Source organism: Phoenix dactylifera, chromosome 8 (genome assembly GCF_009389715.1).
Source record: "Phoenix dactylifera cultivar Barhee BC4 chromosome 8, palm_55x_up_171113_PBpolish2nd_filt_p, whole genome shotgun sequence".
Classification (NCBI taxonomy): domain Eukaryota; kingdom Viridiplantae; phylum Streptophyta; class Magnoliopsida; order Arecales; family Arecaceae; genus Phoenix; species Phoenix dactylifera.
Window position 1 is genome coordinate 25238456 of NC_052399.1, and position 11610 is coordinate 25250065.

At 40.3% G+C, this 11610-nt stretch overlaps 1 protein-coding gene across 1 annotated transcript; it reads left to right on the forward strand.

Moving 5' to 3' along the window:
• The first annotated feature begins 1228 nt into the window (after positions 1 to 1228).
• On the forward strand, positions 1229 to 3401 carry LOC103715348 (putative UPF0481 protein At3g02645). The gene has a single exon (XM_039129695.1). The coding sequence runs from the start codon at positions 1302 to 1304 to the stop codon at positions 3066 to 3068; it is 1767 nt and encodes a 588-aa protein (XP_038985623.1). The 5' UTR covers positions 1229 to 1301; the 3' UTR covers positions 3069 to 3401.
• Positions 3402 to 11610: the final 8209 nt, after the last annotated feature.

The window sequence follows — 11610 nt, forward strand, 5'->3', positions numbered from 1 at the left end:
GTTTACTGAATCTCGGCCCGATCCGATCCAACTCATTATTTTTTGGGTCAATTTTGTATCATTTATCCGATGATCCGATTCAAACTCGGATTATTCACTTAGGACCTGCAGGCCATAAGAGGTTATCTATTTTGAACAACTGCATCGTTTAATCACTAACACATAAATATATCTATTTACAAATAATTTGTATTATTTAAAATAAAGGAAAAGCCAAAGAAGATTCCTTCCAAAGACGTAGTATGATTAAACAGTCTGCAAACATCACAAGATGCTTGTAGCGTGACGACAGCCAATGACCGCGTCAGGGCTGCATATTTCCAAGGGAAAGAAAAGCTCATAATTAATAAAAAAGAAGCAGAGTGTCGTTACTCTACCGGAGACTATATTTGCAAACAATGTAGCAGTTGTTCTACTCTACCTTCACCCCATGGAATGCACAAGGCACTGCAACAACCATTTAGGAAGAGATGCATGGATATCCGCGAGGGCTGCACCACCAACGTGCCGCACGTTTCGCGGTGTCATCGTAGGAAACACGGTCTCCTTTTTTGTCACTTATATAAGGTGGGATGGGTTATCTTAGGGAGACCTTGACCCTCTCCAGATCCGAAGCCAGCTGTCGACTGGTGTCACTTATCAGCGTCACTATGACACCGTCGGGCACATGGTTAGCAGCTAGCTTATTTTGCCGTTCATCTGTTTAGGATGGAGATGGGGGCATCACCCAACATGGGCCGACTGGAATACGAATTAGACCCGAGATCCAAATTTTTCATATTAGACCTGGATAATACATAGATCCCATCTGATCTGAATAATTTATTGGATCAAAAATTATAACTATGGACTATATCCGATCTCCTATTAAGTTAGATTTAGCTCTAAAATTAAAATTTGAATAAAAAAATAAGTCGGATAAGTATCAATTATTATCCAATCCATTTGCTTCTCCAATCTATAGGTACAAATTATTTTTTTAATATTTTTTAGTTGTGGCTCATTGGTTATAGTTATGAGGACTAATTGTAATCTAACATCCATCGGTCATCTTCTAGTAATAAATTAGTCAAAGTCTAATATAGTTTGCCCTGACCACCTATGCCTACAAGTTATTTTTTTAATATTTTTTAGTTGTCACCTCATTCACCATAGTAACAGCCTTAAGGATTCGCCTACTTAAAGGATTCGCCTACTTGAAGGATTCTAGGTCTCCCTGCTCGCCCACCGCATTCCTCCCTCCGCCCCCGAGAGTTCCCAAGCCCTTTGAGTGGCGAGAGGAGATAGAAAAAAAACGAAAAATGGACGGAAGAAGACCACCGACAGAAGCCAACCAACATGTCGCCATGGAGATCAATACGCCATGGTTGGAATCTATCAAATATAGAGCGGGCATGTCCATGCACAGAAAACCCCCGGCCGAGCCAACCATCTTTAGAGTCCCTCCGGACATGCGATGTGGCAATCGGGGTGCCTACGAGCCAAAACTGGTCTCCATCGGCCCCTACCATCGTGGCAAGTCCGAGGACTTGAAGGCCATGGAGGAGCTCAAGTGGCGGCTACTACACCACTACCTCTCCAAAGTTCCGGATGGGAGCAGGAACGAGGGCTTAAGAAAGATGAAGGATTTGGAGGTGGCGGCCCGGAACTGCTACTCGGAGGTGATCGACTTGGATAGCAATCAGTTTGTGGAGATGCTGCTGCTTGATGGATGTTTCCTCATTCAAATATTTATTACTTACCATGCCATTGCGAATACAGATGAAAGTACTTATGATGGTAATGATCTGCAAGCGGAGGAGCTCATATCGCTGCAAAAAGATAACAAGTGGTTTTTAGACCTCATCCCCCAAGACTTGCTGCTGCTCGAAAATCAACTTCCATATTTCATTGTCGAGCATCTCCTCGATACGCTGGTGATGCCAGGGTGGAATAGCTCCCGCCTTCAACAAGTTGCCATCTCGTTGTTCGCTGATCTTGTACCACAGTATTTTCAAGATCAACAGCCAACGCTGCCCGACCAAGGCTTCCAGGTGGATCATTTACTCCACTTGTTCCACAAATGGATCTTGAGTGTTCCAAAGTTAGGGAAGGCGAGAAACACAAGAAGCTGCACTAAGCTGTTGTCGTGGTGTTGCAATTCCTCGCTTTCAGAAGGACTCCCGTGTTTCACTGAAAAAAACGAAAGACTCCCACCGACAGTCCCCACCGCAACTGAACTTGCAGAGGCGAGAAACACAAGAAGCTGCACTAAGCTGTTGTCGTGGTGTTGCAATTCCTCGCTTTCAGTAGGACTCCCGTGTTTCACTGAAAAAAACGAAAGACTCCCACCGACTGTCCCCACCGCAACTGAACTTGCAGAGGCGAGAAACACAAGAAGCTGCACAAAGCTGTTGTCGTGGTGTTGCAATTCCTTGCTTTCAGAAGGACTCCCGTGTTTCACTGAAAAAAACGAAAGGCTCCCACCGACTGTCCCCACCGCAACTGAACTTGCAGAGGCTGGAGTAGAGATCAAGGTGAGGAAATTCCCGGCCAGGAACGGAGCATTCCCGGCCATTGAGATTGATGATCAAACAATTAGCTTTCTAGACATTTCATTCTGTAAAGATAGGGGGGTGTTGGAAATCCCGGCCATTGAGATTGATGATCGAACAAACATGGTTTTAGCAAACCTCACTGCTTTGGAGCAATGTTGCCTTAGACACAAGATGGACATCACTCATTATACCTTGTTCTTGGATGACATCATCAACACCCCAAGAGATGTGCAGTTGCTCCACCAGGAAGGGATCATTTACCGAAGTCTCGGTGCCGACGAGGACATTGCGTCTCTCTTCAACAAACTAGGCAGTGGTGTTAATTATGATCCACAACAAAACTACCTTCAGGGTGTGTACGAAGACTTGAATGCTTATTGCCAGTCGAGATGCCATAGGTGGCGCGCCAAAGCTGTGCGTGACTATTTCGGGAATCCATGGGCGATCATTTCATTAGGGGCAGCTGTTCTGCTCCTCGGACTCACTATTCTCCAATCAGTCTACGGTGTTTTAGATTACTACAAAATGTGAGCAGCCGTGATGGTTGTAATCCTCGACATGGCATGGCTAAGTTCTGCATTTGAATCCTGTTCTTCTTGTAGACTCTCTGCATCGTCGTTGTGCCGGTGTCTGATTTTCGTTGTTGTTGTAGCGTGATTGGTTTAGTCTCTCCTTTGGCTTTTGTGTTTATAAGGCTTATACAGTTAAACCTTTCGATTAAAATTACCAAGGCCAGGCCAAGTATGAGTGTACTTGGGGTTACATAATTAATGTATATGGGAATTCATGTTGTGTTACTAAGTAGGTTATGTTATGACGTATGTAATTATGTATTGCTGGTTATTTAAGTAACTTTGGAACCTAGACGTGATCATGGGTGTAAACTGGTTGCAAACTTTGGTCTATTAAGAAGAATTTGCTTAATGTGCAGGCTTAGAATGAATTTCATAGTATCAGAAAATCACGAAAACATATTTTTTTGATTAGTATTTGAAATTGGATGAATTGAAAGAGTCAAAACGTTTTACTCAGTGGAAAAACTCTTGATTTTCTTCTCTATTTGATGCTTCTTGGTCTTTTGAGTTGAAGTAGATAGATCTCATTATTGCCTGATAATTTAGTAAATTTATAAGTACTTGATTAACCTTTTGAAGGAGGATTCGAAAAGGAAAAAAAATCAGGATACTACAGATAAGGGTATTTTCCCAACCAGAGCATGCACTCAATTGGAATTTATGATAAATTTAAGTTATCCTATTCGAATTAGATTACTAGATTTCTCTTATATTATTATTTTCAAATTAAAAAATCAAAATTTAGGCCTTTGATTCTTTTGAGGATATCTTGATGCTATCAGTGAAATCACCGGTGAAATCTAATACTGTGTAGAAAAATTGATTTGAAAGGCTCACATAAGTTTAACCAAGTAACGAGAAACTTCTAGAGGCTTACCAAGAAATGCTCAGAAGTGAGTTGATTTGGGATCTTCTAATTGATTAGATCATAAAGTTTTGTAGGGGTTTATTGCAAATATTGGAATTTCTAGGTCTTTTCAGTTTGAGGCAGATGCCACATCCTTGGCTTGCAACTTCAGGTCGGGGATGTAACAATAATATATTACTGTACACTCCCATTAGCCTCCTAGGAAACACATAATCATATATTACTTGGTGTTTATACCATTAATGATCTGATGATCAATATACATACATGAGACATGCTCAATTTAGGAGGTCAATATCAAGTTATCTAGATTAAATTATTGTGTAACCTTTAGGCACGATCAAAATTGGTATGAATAGAGAAAGGTCCATCAATAATCAAATTAAAGGCATCACATTTGGTATATCATTCTGGGCCTCAAAAATGCCAATCAATCATCTATGACACACAAAATATTTTTTGATGAAAAAAACACACAAATTATTATCTGCTATCTGGTAGACAAGAACTATAGAGGCTAATAAATATCTAGAGATACCAATGCTAAGTGATACCATGTCTGGCCAATATATGTGCAATAATTTCAATCTAAGTATTGTAATATGATGTTGCCACCTATCTAACTTATTTCCTTCCAAATGCATGTTTCGTTTGGTGACTGTCACATACAAGCAGTTGCAGTAAAATACTTGTTCAGAAATATGGTCGGACATTGTTACGGTGTCCCCATAAGCATTATATGCACCCTTATGTAACCAAAGAATAAACAATAATACATAAGTTTTCACAGTTCCATTTCAACTCACAATTTATGCCAAAATTTAACCAAGAGAAATTATTAGTTGCAAGATCCATGCATAATCATATGATTTTCAAAATATAAAAGGATAGCTTAATATGTATGTACAAATTGTCCCAACTTTATGGATCGCCAACCTAGAGGATCTCTCAGCCACCCACTGCCAATTGCTTTTAATATATATTTTTATTTTTAAAGGATGTTAAAGGATTATTTATTTCCATAAAATATATCTTTAATTAAAAATAAAGTAAGACATGCATATATAGTCCACCATCCAGTGATAAACTTTTCCGAGCCTAGGGTAGACTATCTAGACCCCCATGTGCAAATTGTCTTTTTATAATTTTTTAATAAAAATTATTTTTAATATTTCTATGGCAAATGTTCGCACAACAACTGGCTTGATACCAAGTTGGCACTTGACAATAATGAAAAGTTATCCAATCTTTCCATCCTTTTATTATTTATTTATTTTAACATTTTATTAATATTAAATAAAAAATAAAGCACTTAATTTATTTACCACTTATACTTGTCTTTTCACATCACCTACATATTCAAAAGTTAATTTTTTGCTGCACATAATCTGTAGAATTTTTGAAAAATCTAATTTATCCCCCTCTTGGGTTGCTTCGCTGGGCAATAGTCGGTCCTAGGATGAAGGACCTGACCACCATACCCCTCTCTATTTTCTCATCTTCTCTCTTTTCCATTTCCGTATCCTCTCTCTATCCTCTTTCTATCAACCTCCACCGCTTGATCTTAACTCGAGCCCAGTTGATCAGGCGATCAATGGTCCTGATCATTGCCCTCCACCACTTGATCTTCACTTGATATCAATTGATTAAGAGATCAACAGCCTTAATCATATTATTCCTCCTCAGATCGGAATCATCCTTGATCTTGCTTGTTGCTTCATAAGTCTCTGCAAGATCCTACTTAATGATCCTACTTAATGGGCCACCTACTAGCCATAATAGATCTGGTCCCAATAAATCTTGCCATCTAGGGCCTAGAACATGATATTGTCTCCTGAGGTCAGACCCCTATTCTTGATTTTATTGAGTACCACTTAGATCTGTTAAAATTGGGAATGTCATGTACTGCCACCTGCCTGATCTTATCCCTCCCCATCTTGTGATTTATTTATTCCCTAGTTCGATGATCTTAATTATTTGGGCAGGAAGCCATCTAGTGTGAATTGTACACTCGAATGCTTGGTTGTGGTAAAAATTATAATCTCCTCATTTAGTTAATGTTCATAATTAATTTGGATTAGTGAAGGTCAAGAAAATGTACGAATTATGGTCAAATTTTTTGAATGGATGGATATCTTAGTTTATGTTTTTGATATTAGATTTTTGGAAAGTGTTAGGGCATAGTTGGATTGAAAGGTTCATTTTGGCTTTGCTGTCACATGGAGAGTTTTCCTTGTGCTTTATCAGTTGAGCTGTAGGTATCTCTACTCTAATATCTTTTCATATGCATGAATATCTTTATAATGCTTAATTATACACCGGCATTCAAATATTGATTTGAGTATTGAAATTTAAATCTGAATATTGTTCAGGCATAAGTATATTATCTGTTATGTATGCTCTACGCAACTATAAAATCCTAAAAAAAATATGATCAAGCATGAAATAATTTATTGGGTTATTAATTGCACTATTGTTGCTTTGAAACATTTTTCGATTTTATTTCTTATGATGATTTTATCTCTAGTCTGACTATGACTACACATGTTAGGATCTTGTTTCCTTTCAGACCTCCAATGTGACAATCACTGACGCATGCCAATTGGTGGCATGTTGTAACCAAGAACTAATTTTCTTTCGGACCATGCCAATGAGGTGCTCACTAACACATACTGTTGCAAGTATATTTTTCATATAATTTTAGAGCTAATCTTGTTCCAGGGTCTCCAGTGAATTGATCATGATTGGTGCATGCCCATTGGCGATTTGTTGTAGCTAAGAGCTAGTCTTTCTCAGAGCTTTCCATAAGTCGATCATAGCCATAGTCGTAAAGGCTAGAGATAAGTGTGAATAGTTAAATACATTAATTTGAAGTTTTATTTTTTTAACAGATGCATTAAGTATTTTTAAAAATATATTATTTATTTATTTATTTTTCAGCTTACTTTTATTTATTTAACTAAAACAATTATATTTTGAGAATTGATATTCTGTGTATATTATGCTTGATCAAACTAGAGATAAAAGTGAGTTATTGGGCTTTTAGCTTATTTTTATTTTTCTCATGCTTCTTTTTAAACATTGATGAATAGTACTGTCACGCCCCGAACCCAGCACCCGGGTCCGGTACGCGACCGGCCGCATGAGCCCTAGAGCAGTGCCCTAAAGATCATGCAAGGCCTATGATTAACAAAAATTCCAATAAATCCACAAGAAATTGATAATTCAAATAGACAAATCCGACATGTCCAAATAGACAAATTAGTTCAATTACGAGCTCTTCAAATATTCATCGACATCAAGAAGAATAAACAACTAACTAACTAATGACTCTGGTGCTTGCACTCTGCGCCCAACCCATCCATGTATGCATCCTGCATCTCTGAAAGAGAAAGAAGAAGGGGGTGAGCTTTACAGCCCAGTAAGAACCCCTACACATCCATACCAACACAATAGTAATATGAATTTTGAAAACCACGGCAAAACGATGCAAACTTCATGAGATCATAAATCGGCCATCAAAAGACTCAAGTAATCAATATAAGTTTGTACGTCAAACAAACATCAATGAAAGTCCAGTCACACAAGAATGATATAGCATAGGATAACTCATATATATTCATTACTGTGTTCATTTTTTTTTTTCCATTCTATATTAACTTGATCCGGATCAATTATCTTTCCGACTTTGGGCCAAATCCCGGTCACGTTTCCAGCCCGTGACAGGGCAAACCAATAGTGTCACACTTAGAGCCTGTGACGGGCAAACCAACATTGTCACACTTAGAGCCTGTGACGGGCAAACCAACATTGTCACACTTAGAGCCTGTGACGGGCAAACCAACATTGTCACACTTAGAGCCTGTGACGGGCAAACCCATAATAACGAGACGGCCCAAAGTCAATGTTCATTTAATCAATTTCACATCCACACATCAATCCCTTTTATTTACAACTATAGACTAATCCGGTCACGTTTCCAGCCCGTGACGGGGCAACCAATATTAACAAGGTTAGTCTATAGCACCACATCCATAAATCCAATTATACAGGTGTAGGTTATGCACATGCATACAACATAATATCAATCACAAGCCAACACAATCAAAATATAGTTTAATATAACAATTTTGATTTGTCTGGATCATAGCATATTAATTCAGATCGTAGCATATTATACATATATAAGTATAAAAATATTTATATTATGCAGGATTGGCGTACAAGGATTCTGTTGCCCAGATAGACAACCCAAGAGGGGGGGGGGGGGGAATTGGGTTTTTAATATAATTTGGCTAATTAAAACTTAGTGGATGATTAATTAAAAACTATAGCAAGTTATTTAATTAAAGCCTAGTGCTGTGAGTAATGTGCGGGGAAGAAGATGAGAGACAATGCACTACAAACATAAAGTTTTATAGTGGTTCGGAGCTAACCCTTGCTCCTACGTCCACTCCCCAAGTCTCACATGGGAATTTCACTATAACCCCCTTGGATTACAGCCGGTTGTTTTGCAAGCTCACAACCAAACTTGTTGTTTTACGAGCTCACAACGAACTCGGTCGGTTTTCCCAGGCTCACCGACTAGAACCAACCCCGATTGTTTTTCCGGGCTCACAATCAAACCCTTACACACGTTGGTTTTAACTTGGCTCACCAACCAACCTTAAACCCCTTGATTCAATCCCCCGATTGAATCAAGTAAATACAAGAGATAGAAGAAAACAGAAAATAGCTTCTCAAAAAGCAGATTTAAGACAATATAATCGTAAAGGAGTTAGAAGCCCTCAAACGCTTTTAAGCTGGTGAAGAGGTATGGCTTCTGGAACTCCGGTCTCCTCTTGAAAGAGTGGTCGACTTGAATGCAGGAGGAGGAAGCTTTGATTGTTGGGAAGAAGTTGTTGGAGCAGTAAATGCAGATCTCCCCTTTTTCGTTTAAGAGCACTTGGAGAGCTTGAAAACTTGAATGCTTGGAGTGAAATGTCTGTTCTCTACCTTGCTACAGTCCTCTGTGGCTATTTAAGCCAACCCCCACGGAAACTAGCCGTTACTCTGCTTTTTCTGGCCGTTCTGCACACTCTGCGCAGCCTGACAATATGACCGTTGGTGGGTTGGAGTCGACTCGCGCGATCAGGAGTCGACTCGGCTGTAGCAGGAGTCGACTCACGCTTTTCCGGAGTCGACTCGGCAACTGTTCCAAATTTGAATTAAAGTTGCCGTCTTGACTGGGAGTCGACTCGTCTTGACCTGGAGTCGACTCGCCAACTTCTGGAGTTGACCTGGCAATTTTTGGAGTCGGCTCATCCACTGAAGTCCGTGGATCCAAATTTGAATTTTGTCCACTCGAGTCGACTCGACTGTCCTGGGAGTCGACTCGAATCTCAGAGCCCGAACTCTCGATTCTCTGTCGTTTGGTTCATCCAGTCTTGGAGTCGACTCGAACCTCCTTGGAGTCGACTCGGCCCTCAGTTTCCGAAAGTTGGTCTTCTGCCTTTTGACGTGAAGCTTGTCTTGGAGTCGACTCGAGCTGTCTGTGAGTCGACTCGAATCTCAGAGGCAGTAACATGGCCTTCTGTCTGTTGATGGTCGCTCAGTCTCGGAGTCGACTCGTGTACTGCGGGAGTCGACTCGAATCTCAGAGTCCCAAAAATGCTCTCTGACTTTTTTCTTGTGTTCCGCTGAGAGTCGACTCATGCTTTCTTTGGAGTCGACCTGCCAACCATCAGAGTCGACTCGAATCTCAGACCCGAAAACTGCTCTCTGACTTTTCTGCCTGTGACTGCTTGGAGTCGACTCTTACTTCCCTGGAGTCGACTCGGTGAACATTGGAGTCGACTCGCGCACTTCAGGAGTCGACTCGTTGACAGGTTCTGAGATGAGGCTTTCTGTTCTTCTTTCTGTTCTCAGTCGGAGTCGACTCGTACTAGTCTGGAGTCGACTCGAGCTCGTGCCAGTGAACTTGATACGCTTGGAGTCGACTCGTGATACTCGGGAGTCGACTCGAGTCTCAGACATTGGTTCATGCAGACTTCTTAACTTATCCAAAATACTATGAACTAAGTCTAGAAACACTTGGACAGGTTTTTCACTGAAACACTCAATTGAATTCATTAGTAATCACAAGATATACTCAAATGCTTTGAGCTCATCAAAATCAAATGGGGTTTTAATCAATCACTCCACAATCTCCCCCTTTTTGATGATGACAAAACTTTGAGTATATGTAAAATGAATTGCTCATAAAACAATGAAGTAAAATCCATAAATGAATTCAAATGTCTGATAATTTAATTTATCCAAGTTTGAAAGGAGTGAAACATTAAATTTCGGAGTAAAAGCTCCCCCTTTCATTTGGAATTATATAAGCCTTTATATTATGCAATCAATTGTTTGGCTTATATGTCATTAATGATTTAGCTTGATTAAAATTCAGATTCTCCCCCTCAACATATGCATTCAACTATATTTTGATTTTCTGAATTTCCTCTTCATGCTTTGAAGTTTTTTTTTGAACTGAATTTTATCTTTTTAGAGGGAAAATCTGTCAATTTGTTCTTGAGTAGGATTCAGCTAATCTCCGAATATCCCTTGAATAGATTCTGGAGATTACTCCATTAGGAGCCCCAAAAGAGAGATAATGAGCCTCGAGGTACCGAATCCACTTAGAACAAATTTGTGTGTGTTTTTAAGAGTTTATTGTTTTATTTATTTCCATTGATTTCTTTCAATATTTCTCTCCTTTTACATATTTTACCATATTTTATACATATTTCTCCCCCTTTTTGTCATCATACCAAAAAGGAGGTAATCACACACAATCAATGGCACAATCAACAAATGGCACATCAAATGGCACATAATTGAAGATAAAATGTCTACTCATTGTATTGATATGAATGTGAATACATTTGAGAATACAATAAGTAAAGCAAAACAAGACAAAACACAAAAACATCTATGGCCTCTTCGAGGATGAGGCTCCCCTCTCGAGGATGCATCTCCTCCTCTGGAGGATGTGGCTCCTCCTCTCAATCGGCTCTGCTCCATGAGGAGGGTGACTGCATCTGTGACATGGCCAAGCTGTGTGATGATAGACGTGGTGGCTCTGCTATGTGTAGTGGAGAGCTCTGTCACCGACGCCTGAAGCCCAGTCACCGATGTCTGTAGTGCGTCCAGCTTGTCGATGAGTACATTCGACAAGCGCTCGGCCCCCTCGGTGGTGGTGTGCATGTCACGACCTATCTCCTCTCGCATCTGTCGAGTGGAGCTCGTGACCTCATTCATGCTTTGGAACTGGGCCTGGACCAAACTCTGGATATTGTAGATCTCTTCCCGTACATGAGCCGTCATGTCAGTCACGGCTGTCAAGGAAGGGACCAACTGAGAAGATACGGGTGCAGGAGTGGGAGCAGGCACCGCACCTTGGAGCTCCCGAAGCAGCTTGTCCCTCAGATCTCGGACGATCTCCTGCCGCAGCTCTCGGAGCTGCTCTGGATCAATCCGAACCTCCATAGATGGTGTAGCTGAGGAGGAAGGTCCGGCAAAGGTGGTAGGAGCAGGAGGAGTGGATGGGAGGTCTGGATGGTCTGGAAGGTCTGGGTAGTCTGAATCTGGCTCAGGACTGGGTGAT

Coding starts and splice junctions, on each gene's coding strand:
- LOC103715348 (XM_039129695.1), top strand. CDS start 1,302: ATGGACGGAAGAAGACCACCGACAGAAGCCAACCAACATGTCGCCATG.